An 18,907-nucleotide genomic window follows, 5' to 3' on the forward strand; every position below is an offset into this window, starting at 1 on the left:
TGGTGAGAAGGGCAATCAGTGATTTCTCTCTTAACAAGATGAACTATGCCCATCTAAAACACAAGCTTGTAGTATATAATAAGTAGGTTTCCAAACAAATGATCATGCTGGCATATCTGGGTCAGAAATCCATCTCTAGACAATACAACACTGTTATAATCATGATTATAAACTGGGTGGTTCGAGCCCTGAATGCTGATTGGCTGAAAGCCTACCACGGGTATGACAAAACATTTCTTTATACTGCTCTAATTACATTGGTAACCAGTTCATAATAGCAATAAGGCACCTCAGGGTTTGAGGTATATTGCCGTGTTGCATCGTGCATAAGAACAGCCCTTAGCCGTGGTATATTGGCCATATACCACACCTCTCGGACCTTATTGCTTAATTAATGAACAGATGAGTGTTTATTGACAATCTGATTTAAGATGGAACAGCATGATCAATAATATGTTTCACCCTGTCATTTGTATATGAGCTTCAACCTTGCTGTTGTCCAATTAGAACACACACAGAGTTCATTACAAACCCTCTCTCTGTGTGGGTCAGCACATAGCTGGAGTATGTGGGTCGTAAACAGTGGTGAAGTATTTACAGTTTGCCACTACTTCTGTAATCCTTAATCTTCTGAGCAAACTCCAGTAGTCTCATTCCAACCACAAACAGTGTGCCTCATCGTGTAATACATGTTGCTATAACTAACAGAACATCCTTCTTGTTCATTTGAGTGTATGCTTATTAAGAAAATGCTGTTCATCAGTACCTGTTTGTATTACGTACGATTTCCCCCTCTCAGTTAAAGTAAGCAGAGATGGCTGTTAGACCTCTGCCTGCCCAGTCCACCAGTCCAGACCAGTGGTAGATCAGGATAGATTTGTCTGATTCCGGGATTTCTCCAGTCAGGGTTAAGTTAGACCTGCCTCTCTGGGACATGACAGGGACAACGCACAAACTTCCCCCAAACCCACAACCCTCTCCTGTCAAACACCAATCACTTCATACCAGACAGTTGACAAACAGACCACAGGGCAGTTCATCCCACCAATATTATTAGCATTTCATGCAGATTTGGTAAATCTATTTATGTAAACACTGCCAAATTAAAACACAGAGATGAGGTGTGAAAGATTAGAAGATACAAATAGCCTTCGCTCCAGTTATCTGATACAGGCATTCCATGTCCAGATATAATCCTGTTACATCATGCATAATCACAATTTCTGCTTATTACTAGCTACATTTCTACTTCCAGAATTAGAGCTGTATCCGTTTGGAGTTGTCAGATTTAAATTAGAAGCAGGTGATTGTGATATACATTGGATACATGCACTTTGAAGACAGCCAATTTTCACAAGTACAGTGAATAGTGGGCTATTATTGACTGAGAAAAACAAAAAAACAGAACACTGATAACCGCAAACTCAAAGTAAAACTGATTTTCCAACCAACTCTTTCTGCATTTAACGGCATACATTACTGGCCTAAAACTGCTGTCAGGCTCCCTCGCTAAGACCGGGTGTTTTGCGCACGTAAAAGCGGGGTATGTTGTTGAGAGTCCCTCCAACTCCCCCTCTGATCTGCTTCGTCCAATGAGTGCGTCGAGGGCGAGTCGGGCCTCATCGACGAAACGAAGGAGACTGTGGGGGAGGGTCACGTGTGTATACACTGTAGGGTTCAGTACCACTCAATTCGTAGTAAGTTGTCAACGTCCTCCCCTTTCGAGAACAAACCTCGTCAGACTAGAAACGGTGGCAGTAACCTAAGTAACTGCGCAAAAAGTAATAGATCTAACTATACCGTTTTTGTATTTTTTTCTTCTTCCGAATAGAAGAGGATACGACGTTTGTTACAAGTCAACACCAAATGTAATTACAGAGAAATGTCAGTGGAAGTACAGCAAAACCCGATGCCTCCGTAGACTTGTCGCCGTGCCAAATCTGTACTTTTCTGGTGAGTTTTCCTAAAATGTTTATCATTTTTTTCAGCAGACTGCATATTGACTTCCACGCAAACACATTTCCTATCTATGTTCGGACGAAAGCATTGACTTTACTGTTTAATTTGGCTGTAGAATAAATAGGTAGGCTATGATAAAATATAGCGTGTGTTTGAATGTAGTGGTCAACAATAGCCTCGCAGGTGTTATGTCATCTATAGTTTTATCAACTATAGATGACAGTTCTCCTCGCTTAGCTCCCAATGGTCGGTAGCACCCATAGCAAACCGGCGCCGAATAGGTTACAAGCAAATGGATGCAATTTATCCGCGAGTCTAGATTCTGTAACCGATATAATGATACATTGCTTTTAGTTTAGCAGGATGTATGGCATTAGACAGTTCAATAAGTTACGAAAAAGTAATTGTTTAACAGCTTTAAGAAACAGAAACACACAGCTGACTGTTAAATACTTTGTCTAAATTAACACTATCCCATACATACATGTGTTCATATAACATTTGATTTGATAGCCAACATTTAATTGACTGATTTGCAGTGATCACAGAACTCAGAAGCATTTATGTGCTTTAATGTTTCTGGAAACACTTGCACAAATACCCTATTACCAGCAATCTAATTCATACATAGGTAGATCATACTGTGTCTATCATCAACAACATTGATTTGAAGGACGATGTAATTTACAAACATATGAACATTTTACATGAACCTACCGTTAAAGTCAGTCTGGTCTCATAGACTAGACATAGTAAATGTAAATCCGGGACACTCAAATGAGTATGATAAGCTGCATGACCAAAAGTATGTGAACACCTGCTCGTTGAACATCTAATTCCAAAATCATGGACATTAGTAGGGAGTTGCTCCTCCCTTTGCTGCTAAAACAGTCTCCACTCTTCTGGGAAGACTTTGCACTAGATGTTGGAACATTGCTACAGGGACTTGCTTCTTCTATTCAGCCACAAGAGCATTAGTGAGGTCGGGCACTGATGTTGGGTGATTAGGCCTGGCTCGCAGTTGGTGTTCCAATTCATCCCAAAGGTGTTCGATGCGGTTGAGGTCAGGGCTCTGTGCAGACCAGTCAAGTTCTTTCACACCGATCTCGATAAAACATTTCTGTATGGACCTCACTTTGTGCATGCGGGCATTATCATGTTGACACAGGAAAGGGCCTTCCCCAATCTGTTGCCACAAAGTGGGAAGTACAGAATTCGCTTAGAATGTCATTGTATGCTGTATCATTAAGATTTCCCTTTACTGGAACGAAGGGGCCTAGCCCGAACCATGAAAAACAGCCCCAGACCATTATTCCTCCACCACCAAACTTTACAGGTGGCGCTATACTTTGGGGTAGGTAGCGTTCTCCTTCGCCAAACCCAGATTCGTCTGTCGGACTGCCAGATGGTGAAGCGTGATTCATCACTCCAGAGAACACGTTCACACTGCTAGAGAGACCAATGGCGGGGTGCTTTGCACCACTCCAGCTGATGCTTGGCATTGGTCATGGTGATATTAGGCTTGTGTGTGGCTGCTCGGCCATGGAAACCCATTTCATGAAGCTCGAACAGTTATTGTTCTGACGTTGCTTTCAGAGGCAGTTTGGAACTCGGTAGTGAGTGTTGCAACCGAGGAAAGATTCATTTTGCGTGCTGCACTCTACAGCACTCCACGATCCCGTTCTGTGAGCTTGTGTGGTTTACAACTTCGTGGCTGAGCCATTGTTGCTCCTAGATGTTTCCACTTCACAATAACATCACTTACAGTTGACTGGCACAGCTCTAGCAGGGCAGAAATGTAACTTCTTGGAAAGGTGACACCCTATGACTGACTGTACCACGTTAAAAGTCACTAAGCTCTTCAGTAAGGCCGTTCCTCTGTCAATGGAGACTGCATGGCTGTGTGCTCAATTTTATACACCTATCGGCAATGGGTGTGACTGAAATAGCCGAATCCAGTAATTTGAAGGGGTGTCCACATCATTTTGTATATATGGTTAGAGTATGGTTATATAAGATAGAAGATTACTTAAGGAACAAAATGAAGAGGGTGGTTGGTCGGGGTGGATGGGTAGGTGTATAACGTGAATGGTGTCCGAATCTCATGACCGAATACTTTAGCATTTGAGCTAATTAGCAACTTTGTAACTACTTACTACTTTTTAGCTACGTTGCAACTACTTAGCATGTTAGCTAACCATTCCCCTAACCCTAACCTTACATATTTTTGCTAACCCTTCCCCTAACCCTTTAACCTAACTCCTAACCCCTAGTGCTAGCTAACGTTAGCATTAGCCACCTAGCCATCGTTAGCCACAACAAATTGGAATTCGTCACATATCATACGTTTTGTTAGTTTGTAACATGTTGTACATTTTGCAAAATTCCTTACATATTGTATGAATTGCAATTCGTAACATATCACACGAATTGTGATTTGTAATATAGCATACGAAATGGATGATGACCTCCACAAATTTATACATACCATACAAAACGTAACGTATCATACCAAATGGAGTGTCTCAGATTTCTGTACAGAATAATACAAGATGCACTGAGACCATGTTGTTAAAGTCCACCTGTGACTTAGCATGGTAATAAAGTGTAATTATGGATCTAATGCTTCAAGGGAAATTCCACGTAACAGAATGATGTTCAGACTCAGATTCTTTCACTTTAAAATGTATGCCAAACAAAAGCCACTGATTTCAAAGTTTAACCATACAACTACAGTGGGGCAAAAAAGTATTTAGTCAGCCACCAATTGTGCAAGTTCTCCCACTTAAAAAGATGAGAGGCCTGTAATTTATCATTGGTACACTTCAACTATGACAGACAAAATGAGGAAACAAAATCCAGAAAATCACATTGTAGGATTTTTAATGAATTTAGTTGCAAATTATGGTGGAAAATAAGTATTTGGTCAATAACAAGTTTATCTCAATACTTTGTTATATACCCTTTGTTGGCAATGACAGAGGTCAAATGTTTTCTTTAAGTCTTCACAAGGTTTTCACACACTGTTGCTGGTATTTTGGCCAATTCCTCCATGCAGATCTCCTCTAGAGCAGTGATGTTTTGGTGCTGTTGCTGGGCAACACAGACTTTCAACTCCCTCCAAACATTGTCTATGGGGTTGAGATCTGGAGACTGGCTAGGCCACTCCAGGACCTTGAAATGCTTCTTACGAAGCCACTCCTTCGTTGCACGGGCAGTGTGTTTGGGATCATTGTCATGCTGAAAGACGCAGCCACGTTTCATCTTCAATCCCTTGCTGATGGAAGGAGGTTTTCACTCAAATTCTCACGATACATGGCCCCATTCATTCTTTCCTTTACACGGATCAGTTGTCCTAGTCCCTTTGCAGAAAAACAGCCCCAAAGCATGATGTTTCCACCCCCATGCTTCACAGTAGGTATGGTGTTCTTTGGATGCAACTCAGCATTCTTTGTCCTCCAAACACGACGAGTTGGGTTTTTACCAAAAAGTTATGTTTTGGTGTCATATGGTCAGATGAAATTCTCCAAATCTTCTTCTGGATCACCCAAATGCTCTCTAGCAAACTTCAGACGGGCCTGGACATGTACTAGCTTATGCAGGGGGACACGTCTGGCACTGCAGGATTTTGAGTCCCTGGCGGCGTAGTGTGTTACTGATGGTAGGCTTTGTTACTTTGGTCCCAGCCCTCTGCAGGTCATTCACTAGGTCCCCCCCGTGTGGTTCTGGGATTTTTGCTCACCGTTCTTGTGATCATTTTGACCCCACGGGGTGAGATCTTGCGAGCCCCAGACCGAGGGAGATTATCAGTGGTCTTGTATGTCTTCCATTTCCTAATAATTGCTCCCACAGTTGATTTCTTCAAACCAAGCTGCTTACCTATTGCAGATTCAGTCTTCCCAGCCTGGTGCAAGTCTACAATTTTGTTTCTGGTGTCCTTTGACAGCTGTTTGGTCTTGGCCATAGTGGAGTTTGGAGTGGGACTTTGAGGTTGTGGACAGGTGTCTTTTATACTGATAACAAGTTCAAACAGGTGCCATTAATACAGGTAACGAGTGGAGGACAGAGGAGCCTCACAGGTCTGTGAGAGACAGAAATCTTGCTTGTTTGTAGGTGACCAAATACTTATTTTCCAGCATAATTTGCAAATAAATTCATTAAAAATCCTACAATGTGATTTTCTGGATTTTTTTCCCTCCTTTTGTCTGTCATAGTTGAAGTGTACCAATGATAAATTACAGGCCTCTCATCTTTTTAAGTGGGAGAACTTGCACAATTGGTGGCTGACTAAATACTTTTTTGCCCCACTGTATGTGGGTTTTTGGTAAAAGTGAAAATACACAAGGCAATGTTTCTTAAACTTACAGAAGTCAAATAATTTCTTCAAAACTAAATATTGATATTAGTTGTCAGAGGTATTTACTTAAACATTATCGTGTTTTGATGTATTCCTTTTAAGACTTTTTCTGGTAGATGTTTTCTGACCTCTTTTCATTCTGTTTGACCAGAAATCAAAGTCATTTCTTATGCCTATTTTTTAAGATGGAAAATGGTTGAAAAATGTATCCATGCATTCATTTCCTGAAAACATAGACTGTTAGCTTTTGTTTGTAACCTAATTTGATATGCTCCAATGAACTTCACATGAGCCATTTTACAAGTAAGTTGTGGGAAACTATAGGCAATGTTCCAGAAGACTGACAGGCCATTCTCTCACAGATGACTTTGGTTTTAGAAAAGTGCTTGCACTACAACCAACTACACACTTTCCATGTTTTTCCATTTTATTTCCCTAAGCCTTCTTTTTTCCATTGAAATGCTCAGTCTGATCGTGTGGTCGTGTTGTTACAAATGTAAATATATTTACATACACAGCTCTGATTGGCGGATAGGATCTTCTAGACCAGGGGTGTCAAACTCATTCCACCGAGAGTCGAGTGTCTGTGGGTAAAAAAAATGTATCCTTTCAATCAAGCCCTAGACAACCAGTTGAGAGGAGTTCCTGACTAATCAGTAACCTTAATTCATCAATCAAGTACAAGGGAGGAGCGGAAACACCCATACACTCGGCCCTCCGTGGAATGAGCTTGGCACGTGTGATCTAGACTCTAGAGCCCTCGAACTCAACTCTGGACCTCGAAGCCAGTTGCACTGCTTATTTTCTTAATTGTTCCCCTTTAATCAGGCACCGATTTTAGATCTGGGACACCAGGTGGGTGTAACATTTTCAGGTAGAACAGAAAATCATCAGGCTCTGGACCTCGTAGGGTAAGAGTTAAATAGCCCTGCACTAGAGCCTTCCCGCATACCCCTTCAAAGTAGGAGGATACATATGCAAATAAAATATTGGTCAGAATAATCAGATCCAATTGTGATGTCATATGCAGTGGGCCAAAAACTCCATCCCACCTGAATAGGCTGAAATTCTAATAATACTGTATTATTTTGTCAAGCCATTTATGAAGAAGAATTCTGGAATGCCAATATAGGACAGAAGTTCATTAGTTTACATGAATTCATGCTTTTTTAGTAGCGGCATTCCCCTATATGAGAGCAAGGGGAAGCACTCGGGTGGGTTTTTCCAAGTGTGTAGCTGACAACATGTTTCTACTGGATTACATAAGAGACATATCACATTTTCCCATATCGTCATCAACGTTGTCTTCCTTCAATCGCTTCACCGAGTGCCGTCCAAACAACTGAAAGAGTGTTTACAGGAATTCAAGACGTCAGAGGTCACCCTTTTAGACTGAGGTTGATCACTGTTCTTTATCTCCTCTAGTCTCTTGTCTAGCATGTATAGTACACAGTCCAGCCGGTCCTTAATCTCAGCCAGTCTATCAATAGAAAGCACAGAGGTGATGGTGTGGAATAAAGTCAGTAGAATAGAGTGCGTCAGACAAAATGAACAGAACTATTTACCCCAATATTGTAAATAAGTTGTAAGTAGTAAAAGAAGCCACCTGCCACATGACATACAGCATCAGAATGCATAGTCTTGCTCATCATTTTGCTGTGATTGTGTAACAAAGTCGCTCTAGGCCAATAATTATAATGAGTGAAAATGCAACAGGTTTTACACATTGGAGCGTTATGGTATATAACAAACCCTATGCCTGCGGCTCACCAGAGCGGGCACCTTAACATGAATCACACGCCGCTCCCCTGGCTTGTTATGCTACTCTGAGGGAAGCGAAAGCAGGTGAGAATATCAAAGGGAGCTATTCATGAGAGCTGAAGGACTTTCACAGGTGGAATTATTCATGAAACAGTAACGTGTTCTCTCATCGTTCTGAAATGTTAATGTGTGTTCCCTCCTAGCCTCTCCTCAAACGAAGTGCAACGAGGACAATCGGTGTGAAACCAGACGCGATGCCAGGGTTATCCTGTTTGGGAGAATAGCTCGATTTTTGAGCAGAGGAAATTGCTTGTATGGTATGGTATGATCTTGAATGAAATGTTGGCCTAATCTAATTGTGGTTAGATTCAGAGTTGATTGAATGCTCTGTTGTTAGTTTGAACAACATCTGAAAGTAAGTCTCCAAATGTGCAGTATGATCCTTCCAGAAGGCTGCTCTTGCTCCAGCTATCAAACACGATTACAGACATACATGTGCTCTCATGTGACGTCATTCAGGCGATTCTGAGAAATAGCTGTACGTTCCAGAGGGGAAGTGAGGGGTGTGAGCCTATCACAGCGTGTCACGCTATTCACATCAAAAACCCTGAGATATCAAACCCATCTGTATCCCTCAACACCCGGTCTGGAGGGAGGGGACTTGCCAAAGCAGAGTTTCTCCTTTTCTACTTCTGGTCATATTAAACTAACAACATTGAACCTCGAAGATGAGTGAAATGAGCAGATTGTCTTGGATCAGGTCGGGTGTAATATCTTGCCGTTCCCATACAAAATGTGTTGTGGTTAACTTCTATGGTTACAGCATACAATATTGGACCAGGCTAGTGTAATACCACAGTCATGGTAGGGTTTCGTGACATACTGTTGACCGAAGGCTTCTTACAATTCAACCAGGTGTCCTGTAAATGACATTTTCCCATCTCAACCAGATGCCCTTTATAGTGGAGAAAGCGCCTATGGGATGCCCTGTTGTGTTGATGTGCCTGTTACTGTCAGTGAAGCGTCAGTGGCGTAGCTCACTTTTTTCACACCCATAGGAATGTGTCTACCATCCCAGTCCAAGTTTTGTCATGGTCTCTTGAGGGAGAAAAGGTTCTGAAAAACCGGTGAATGAAAAGAGCTTTACAGAGAAGCACTGCAGTCTATTGCGACACAACGAGTGTACTGGAATACAAAATAAATTAGTTGTTTTGATACTATCCACCACTGCGACCTGTATGCTCTCGTTGGCTGGCCCTCGCTTCATATTTGTCGCCAAACCCACTGGCTCCAGGTCATCTATAAGTCTTTGCTAGGTAAAGCCCCGCCTTATCTCAGCTAACTGGTCACCATAGCTGCACCCACCCGTAGCACGTGCTCCAGCAGGTATATTTCACTGGTCACCCCCAAAGCCAATTTCTCCTTCGGCCGCCTTTCCTTCCAGTTCTCTGCTGCCAATGACTGGAAATAAGTGCAAAAATCACTGAAGCTGGAGACTCATATTTCCCTCACTGGCTTTAAGCACCAGCTGTCAGAGCAGCTCACAGTTCACTGCACCTGTACATAGCTCATCTGTAAATAGCCCATCCAACTACCTCATCACCATATTGTTATATATTTTATTTATTTTGCTCCTTTGCACCCCAGTATCTCTACTTGCACACTCATCTTCTGCACATCTATCACTTAATTGCTATATTGTCATTATTTGCCATTATGGCCTATTTATTGCCTTACGTCCCTTATCCTACCTCATTTGAACACATTGTATATTGACTTTTTCTACTGTATTATTGATTGTATGTTTGTTTATTCCATGTGTAACTCTGTGTCGTTGTATGTGTCGCACTGCTTTGCTTTATCTTGGCCAGGTCGCAGTTGTAAATGAGAACTTGTTCTCAACTAGCCTACCTGTTTAAATAAAGGTGAAATAAATCAAATGAAAACAATTAAGAGGGGATGACAGTTTGACATAAAAGGGCGATTACGTCTCAAGCACACTGTGTGCTGTGCCTTTTGATTGTTCACACACACTTCCACATCCCATTAGGCTGCTGTGTTCATTATTGAACACACTGTCCAGGTCTCTGGGAAGACTCACACAGCCAACACTGCTGTCCCATGAATATATAGACATTTAATGTTTTTCACACTGTGTATTCATATACTGTATTCTTCACATTGCAGTTTTGTTACACCGTTTATACACACTACGTATTTACATACTGGATAATTATAATAGCAATAAGGCACCTTGGGTTTGTTGTATATGGCCAATAAATCCACGGCTAAGGGCTGTATCTATAAAGGCACAGGATGGTTGAGATCCGATATATATTATAGCAAAAGGGGTAGGCAAAAGGCAGGTCGGGTACAGGCGAGAGTTCATAAACCAGGTCGGAGTCCAAACGGTACAAGACGATAGGCAGGCTCGAGGTCAGGGGCAGGCAGAGTGGTCAGGCAGGCGGGCTCAGAGTCAGGACAGGCAAGGGTCAAAACCCAGGAGGGTGAGAAAAGAGAGACTGGAAAAAGCAGGAGCTGAGACACAAAAACGCTGGTTGACTTGACAAACAAGATGAACTGGCACAGAGAGACAGGAAACACAGGGATAAATACACCAGGAATAATAAGCTACACCTGGATGGGGTGGAGACAAGCACAAGGACAGGTGGAACAGATCAGGGCATGGCAGTATCCAGGCACTCTGCGTTGCGCGAAAGAACAGCCCTTAGACTTTGTTTATTGGCCTACTCCCTTAGGCCTTATTGCTTGATTATACACAGAGTGTACAAAACATTAGGACCTGCTCTTTCCTTAACATAGACTGACCAAGTGAATCCAGGTGAAAGCTATGATCCCTTATTGATGTCACTTGTTAAATCCACTTCAATCAGTGTAGGAGGAGGAGACAGGTTAAAAGAAGGATGTTTAAGCCTTGAGACAATTGAGACATGGATTGTGTATGTGTGTCATTCAGAGGGTGAATGGGCAAGACAAAATATTTAAGTGCCTTTGAACGGAGTATAGTAGCAGGTGCCAGGCACCTGTTTGAGTGTGTCTAGAACGGCAACGCTGCTGGGTTTTTCATGCTCAACAGTTTCCTGTGTATCAAGAATGGTCCATTACCCAAAGGACATCCAGCCAACATGATACAGCTGTGGGAATCATTGGAGTGCAACTCAGTATTAGGAAGGTGTGCTTAATGTTTTGTACACTCAGTGTATGCTGGATTCTTATTCATATACTGTATGTTATGTTAGGAGCTAGTAACACAAGCATTTTGCTGCACCCACTATAGGGACCCACTATAACATCTGCTAAGCTGTGTACACGTCCAATAAACTTTGATTTGAGGAGAGACCGACTCTAACTAGGGGTTTAAGAGCTCAAGATACACACCTGTTCTTCCTGTTCAGTATGGCAGGGTGTTATTCCCAAAGACGGGTTACTCACATGCCTTTGTCTTTAGTCTTGGTGAGCCCTCCCCCACCCCCTTAAACTGGAGCAGAAAACGAGTCACCTGGTGGTTTTAGAGTGGTTTTTACAAGGGGCAGTGTCAGCCCCATTTCACCTGTCTCTGGGAAAGGAAAGCATCTGGGAGCTTTTGAAAGGGTAACCGTACACCACCCCCCCCCCCCCCCCACCCCCCTGCTGCATACCCCTCCATGCAGTGTACTCTCCTTACAGCCAGCTGGAAAGGTGTGGAGGAGCACACAGGAACTGTGTGTGTCAAATCTAATTGTATTTTTTTGTATGCGTCGACTACAACAGGTGTAGATTTTACAATGACATTCTTACTTACAAGCCCTTTCCCAACAACACAGTTAAAAAGTTAGAAAAGATTAGCAAAAAAATTATTAATCATGGAATTACACTGCTCAAAAAAATAAAGGGAACACTAAAATAACACACCCTAGATCTGAATGAATGAAATATTCTTATTAAATACTTTTTTCTTTACATAATTGAATGTGCTGACAACAAAATCACACAAAATTATCAATGTAAATCAAATTTATCAACCCATGGAGGTCTGGATTTGGAGTCACACTCAAAATTAAAGTGGAAAACCACACTACAGGCTGATCCAACTTTGATGTAATGTCCTTAAAACAAGTCAAAATAAGGCTCAGTAGTATGTGTGGCCTCCACGTGCCTGTATGACCTCCCTACATTGCCTGGGCATGCTCCTGATGAGGTGGCGGATGGTCTCCACCAACTCCTGGACAGACTGTGTTGTGCGACGTGGCGTTGGTGGATGGAGCGAGACATGATGTCCCAGATGTGCTCAATTGGATTCAGGTCTGGGGAATGGGCGGGCCAGTCCATAGCATCAATGCCTTCCTCTTGCAGAAACTGCTGACACACTCCAGCCACATGAGGTCTAGCATTGTCTTGCATTAGGGGGAACCCAGGGCCAACCGCACCAGGATATGGTCTCACAAGGGGTCTGAGGATCTCATCTCGGTACCTAATGGCAGTCAGGCTACCTCTGGCGAGCACATAGAGGGCTGTGCGGCCCCCCAAACAAATGCCACCCCACATCATGACTGACCCACCGCCAAACCGGTCATGCTGGAGGATGTTGCAGGCAGCAGAATGTTCTCCACGGCGTCTCCAGACTGTCACGTCTGTCACATGTGCTCAGTGTGAACCTGCTTTCATCTGTGAAGAGCACAGGGCACCAGTGGCGAATTTGCCAATCTTGGTTTTCACTTTCAAATGAAAAACGTCCTGCAGTGTTGGGCTGTAAGCACAACCCCCACCTGTGGACGTCGGGCCCTCATACCACCCTCATGGAGTCTGTGTCTGACCGTTTGAGCACACACATGCACATTTGTGGCCTGCTGGATGTCATTTTGCAGGGCTCTGGCAGTGCTCCTGCTCCTCCTTGCACAAAGGCGGAGGTAGCGGTCCTGCTGCTGGGTTGTTGCCCTCCTACGGCCTCCTCCACATCTCCTGATGTACTGGCCTGTCTCCTGGTAGCGCCTCCATGCTCTGGACACTACGCTGACAGACACAGCAAACCTTCTTGCCACAGCTCGCATTGATGTGCCATCCTGGATGAGCTGCACTACCTGAGCCACTTGTGTGGGTTGTAGACTCCGTCTCATGCTACCACTAGAGTGAAAGCACCGCCAGCATTCAAAAGTGACCAAAACATCAGCCAGGAAGCATAGGAACTGAGAAGTGGTCTGTGGTCCCCACCTGCAAGAACCACGCCTTTATTGGGGGTGTCTTGCTAAATGCCTATAATTTCCACCTGTTGTCTATTCCATTTGCACAACAGCATGTGAAATTTATTGTCAATCAGTGTTGCTTCCTAAGTGGACAGTTTGATTTCACAGAAGTGTGATTGACTTGGAGTTACATTGTTTTGTTTAAGTGTTCCCTTTACTTTTTTTGAGCAGTGTAGTAACACAATAAAATGACAGTAACGAGGCTTTATACAAGGAGTACCGGTACCGAGTCAATGTCTGGGGATACGAGGTAATTGAGGTAAAATGTACATGTAGGTAGGGGTAAAAGTGTCTAGGTAATCAGGATAGATAATAAACAGAGTAGCAGCCGTATATGTGAAAGTGTTTCTGTGTGAGTGTGGGGCGTCAATAACCGTGTGTGTGTCCTCAGGCCAAAACTGAGGTTATGTAATTGAAAGAAGGAATGTTCTCTTTACTGGCGGTGGTATCTTCTCAGCCTCTTGCAAACAAAATCATCTGTCTGCTCTCTTTCCAAAACATTGTCTGGAAATGTTATTTTGTAGAAGTCTGGCTGGTCACCAGGTAAACACTCCGTAATGTGAGCTTGTAAATATGCTTCCTTACTTTGCACGAGAGCTGCTTGTGCACCAGTTGATTCATCCAACCTTTTTAAAATCGAACGTGTTTTGTCTCGAACTTTTACGAAGCATCAAACCCCACGTCTCTCTGAGGGGAATCTGGTCATTGATTCTATGTTTTTCATTATGAACTGTCCAAGCAAGCTTGAATACAATGTTGAGAATTCTCCCCGTGTTCCATTCCCTCCTGACATAAGCTCTTTTGTTAGCGTATGCTTTCACTTCTTCCTGAGCAGAACTAATATGATCAGAGTTGGCATGTTCCAGTTCAGACTCCGGCAGGCAGAGTTCTGTAACTGCTGTTTTAATGAGCAGCCTCTCACTGCGCCGAGCAGCAGGCCGTTCAGGCCGTTCCCCCCCCCCCTCCATGTGCCCAGGCGTTCTCTCTGACCTTACCCTGAACTCTAACATCACTCTCAGTCCATTCCACACTGACCCCTCCCTGGGACGGCCAGGCGCAGGGGGGCTGCATCACATTTCACAGTCTATAAATCGACCCATCACCCCGCAACATCACGCAAACTCCTTCGCTCTCTCTCTCTCGTCTCTGTTCCTCTCTTTCGCTCACACACACACACACACACACACACACACACACACACACACACAAGCCAGTGTAGTAACCTGAACAGAAGGCGCTCATGCTTTGGAAGAGTCATGGATGGGAAGAAGTAGAAGCCAAGCGGCCTGCAGAGTCAGGCGATGGTAAAGAGGGAGGTCTTCATCTGAAGGGCAACTCTCCGAAGGCATCCTGGCCCCTGCATGTTATTCTTCCATTAGAACAAGGGATTCACTTGCTCTGGCTGGAGAGGCCCTGAACACTGCAGAAAGAAAGAATGCTTTTTTAAGGCTGGAGCTGACCAGTGAAACATAATGTGAGGAGTTTTTATTCAGCCAGTGAAATGCAATGAAGTGGAATTAATGGTGTTACCCCAGGCATAATAGCATGCCGTGTGTGTGTGTGTATGGTCTTGCTTGCTTCTCTCCACAGCGTAGCACTTTTAAAGAACCACAAGACTGACTCCAATAACATAGATATAGTCCTAGAACATTTCAAGGAAACCCTTGACATGAGAAAAACCCATGCCCATTGTTTAGTTTCGTTTGTGATTTCCCACATAGAAAAATATATTTAAAACAATCTACTGATCTTCATCATGATGGATTATGAGATTGTTTAAAAGAGAATGGAATCGCATTATCTCTTCATATTTGAGCTATTTTAATTTAAACAGTAGGAAGGAGCGGGGGAGACAAATGAGGGTGGAGGACGTTTTCTCTTCAGTCAATAGTGTTAATACTTGACCACACATCAGCACTTGTTTATGTAATGAAAAACAAGATAACTTAACTAATGTTGTTCTCCTCTCTCTGTCTGTCTCCAGCCAAGCCAGTGCACCAGTCCAGCCCTCTCTCAGAGCCCTAGCTATGTGGAGCTGTATGGCTTACAATGAGACGGACTCCAGCCCCGAACACCGGCTCTGCCAGGACTTTGGCCTCATCCTTTCCGTCTTCTCCTTGTTCTACCTCATGGTGTGCTTCCCCATAGGGCTCTGCTACAACGCCCTGCTGGTGGTGGTCCACCTCTCCAATAAGATGTCTATGACCATGCCGGACGTCTACTTCGTCAACATGGCCATCGCTGGCCTGGTCCTCAACCTTGTGGCCCCTGTGGCGCTGCTAGGCCCTAGCTTCACACGATGGCCTGTGTGGGAGTACAACAATGAGATCTACATCACCCTGCTCATCCTCTTCAACGTCTCCTCCCTGGTCATCATGTACTCCACCACGCTGCTCAGCCTGGACTACTACATCGAGCGAGCGCTGCCGCGCACCTACATGTCCAGCGTGTACAACACCAAGCACGTGTGCGGCTTCATCTGGGGCGGCGCCGTGCTCACCAGCTTCTCCTCGCTGCTCTTCTACGTGTGCAACCACGTCTCCACCAAGATCATCGAGTGCTCCAAGATGCAGAACAAGGAGGCTGCGGACGCCATCATGATGTTCATCGGCTACGTGGTTCCGGCCGTGGCCGTGCTGTATGCTTTCGTGCTCATCCTGCGCATTAGGAAGGAGTCCACCCCGCTGGACCAGGACTCATCCCGGCTGGACCCTTCTATCCACCGGCTGCTGCTGGCCTCTGTCTGCATGCAGTTTGTCCTATGGACCCCGTACTACATGACTCTACTGGTACACACTATAGCCGGGGCGCCGGGGAGCTACAGCAGCAACAACAAACAGCGGTTTACAATTTACTTCTTCCTGAGGTGTCTGTCGGAGCTGCTGGCCTTCTCCAGTAGCTTCATCATGCCTCTCATGTACAGACAGATGAACAAGAACTTCTCCCACAAGCTGCAGCGGCTGCTAAAGAGACTAAACTGCAGGGGCACACCCTGCCCTCACGAACACTCCTCAGTGCAGCAGGTGGCGACGTGAGACATGGCCAGGCCTTACTAACCCCTAACCTCTTACCCAGGCTGCACTTGTTATCACAGACCCCACAGAGCCCACAACACGTGGCCTTAGAAGTCAGTCACAGGTCCACTGCTGCCAATCTGGCTGGAGTCTTGACTTTCAATGAAACTAAGGAATTTTCAGTGATTTTCTAGAACTTGACTTTCTTTGTCCAGTTCTGTAGCGAGAGGACGAACCAATTAGAAACCACTAAGTGCATTAGCAAGCTTGTCACTTGGACACTTGGTTGTTAGATTTGGGGCGCAAAGCCGTTGTAATGCGGTGTCTCTTCTCCTAATACACACAGGGTGATTCACCAACACAGGCTGTAGAGATACTGCGCTGCACACCAAAACTGACAATGAGTGATACTATTGGAGTAACAATTGTTTTTATATCTCATGTGTCAATCAGCATGTTACTACTACGCATGTAGGTAGGAAGTGGAATGCAACCTGTTTATGACCCTGTCAGACCACCCAGTGCCCCGGGGCCTGAGGCCATGTCTCATTGAAGAGTTCCTGTCCAGCCTCCAACACTCTGGAGGGGTCTCAAATGGCACCCTATTCCCTACATGGTGCCTTACATTTGACCAGAGCCCTGTGTGTCCTGTTAAACAGTAGTGCACTATATAGGAAATAGGGTCCCATTACGGACACATCCTCTGTCCTCCACTGTCTTGCACCTAGAGAGAACCTTTGCCTGCTCGTCACCCTCAGCAGTTTACACACTACTATACATGTACCTCATTTTAATTTCACAAACCTACGACATTACATAGGATCAAGTGAACTACCGAGAGAATTCTCCACACAGCTTCTATTCAGGGTTCAGGCATGGCCAACTTACCTCTTGTCTCCTAGAATGCTCTCACTTAACCGACTGCACACAACACCCAGTCATTGTGTGGGGAACATTTGCCTTGGCTCAGTTTATGTGTTGTCTAAACGCTGCTTAGAGGCACAGAAGTGACCTGCACAGCTGTTTTTGCTACCTTGCTTCCCACTAAAGAGGAAGACTGTTTATATATAAAACATGTCCTATTTATAATTGAGCTAAATAATGAACACGCCAATCACATTTCGCTGTTGTCACGGTGATGTCCGTTATTGCATGCGGTTATGATGCTATGAAGTGTTGAAGTCTTTTTGTTGCTAAATTGAAAAGGTCAGTTTAGTCATCTCCAATTTAAAAGAGACAATACATTGATAAGCTATAACCCATTGTTTAAACATGTTGCTACTGCTGGGGTATCCAGGCCACCTGATGATAAGTATTGACTTAATTAAAAGATCAGCAAAACCATTTGAGTTTCATGCTGAGGAATCCTAAAAAAAAATGAGTCCACACCCTGTTAATCATTATTTAAGCTCTAGTCAAAGTCCTAATTTCTTACAGTTGAAATGCTCTTTCTGAGCAGTAGAGCAACAGAGGGACAGATATGTCACATGTTCTACCCTGCTACTAACAAACAAATGACTTATATCTAGACTTAAATTGGCTCATTTTCATTCCAGGGTTGTTGAATGATGGTAGAGTTCACTGAAAATGTCATACAATGAAAAGGATTCTGGCTCTTTGCATGGTAAAGTTAGTTATAAGCAATGTTATGCTACCTTTAGGTATGACCAACAACACCAGGAAATAAAGAACATTTAGGAACAGAAATAGGGAACAGTGAATTCTCAGTTAAAGATTCAGAGATCTTAAGCACTTACAAATTCCTAACATATCATGCGAAATGGACGACATGGTACACAATTCTTTTCTACTTTCAGGGACCAGTTTTGGCTCGAGCACTACTTTCAAAACTACTGGCTGAAATGATACAAAACCTTTGGCACGTCACTTTACTGTGATTCTTAGTTTTAGTATGACAGATTGCATCGCCCTTTACCTCCCCTTTATGTTGTGCCGTTATAACCCACCACAATGAGTATATATTTTTTAAAGAACCAGTACTGTAGGTTTATGGGAAACGCTACTCTTTTAAATCCACCTATATAAGCAGAGATAAGAATGTATTTTATTTCATGAGGTTTAGCTCCACAGGTCAAGATGAATCCAGTTTCAGATGTGATGCTTTTGTGACTGTGTATATACCAGTATATATGTATAATATTGAAATATCTGTATATATTGTATGTTAGAGATTTAATGGAAAAACACCATGTCCTCTCACAAATACAGTATTATTTTCTCAAATATATATTTAGATACTGTAACTTCAGTAATCTTCTCTATTGTCGGTTGAGTCAAAGACTGATTTACACAATAAACTAACATGGGAATTAAACACAATGTCTGTTCTTTTAGTTTCTCTTTGTCTTGACGTTCAAAGTGTTCTTTGATATGCTAATGTCAACGGTATCCAGTATCCACAGTGCATTGTCATGACAAATCAATGTCAAAATAGATTGCATTGTAGTCCGTTTCTGAGGGTATTCTTGTGTCAGTAAACAATGCCAAACTTATTTTTCATTTCTGTTTGAATTCATGGGGATAGTGCCAGCTATAGAGAGCAGAAACCACACTTA

General features: G+C 43.5%; 1 protein-coding gene across 1 annotated transcript; it reads left to right on the plus strand.

Moving 5' to 3' along the window:
• The first annotated feature begins 1,526 nt into the window (after positions 1-1,526).
• LOC110486331 (G protein-coupled receptor 146) lies at positions 1,527-18,666 on the plus strand. The gene is made up of 2 exons (XM_021557843.3): positions 1,527-1,953; positions 15,302-18,666. Exon 2 carries the CDS (start codon positions 15,345-15,347, stop codon positions 16,350-16,352), a length of 1,008 nt encoding a protein of 335 aa, XP_021413518.1. The 5' UTR covers positions 1,527-1,953; positions 15,302-15,344; the 3' UTR covers positions 16,353-18,666.
• The last annotated feature ends 241 nt before the right edge of the window (positions 18,667-18,907 follow it).

Source organism: Oncorhynchus mykiss, chromosome 13, assembly GCF_057628025.1.
Source record: "Oncorhynchus mykiss isolate SJ-2025 chromosome 13, ASM5762802v1, whole genome shotgun sequence".
In the NCBI taxonomy this organism is placed as follows: domain Eukaryota; kingdom Metazoa; phylum Chordata; class Actinopteri; order Salmoniformes; family Salmonidae; genus Oncorhynchus; species Oncorhynchus mykiss.

What these genes read in the sequence shown, in the direction of transcription:
- LOC110486331 (XM_021557843.3), top strand. Translation starts at nt 15,345, where the DNA reads ATGTGGAGCTGTATGGCTTACAATGAGACGGACTCCAGCCCCGAACAC.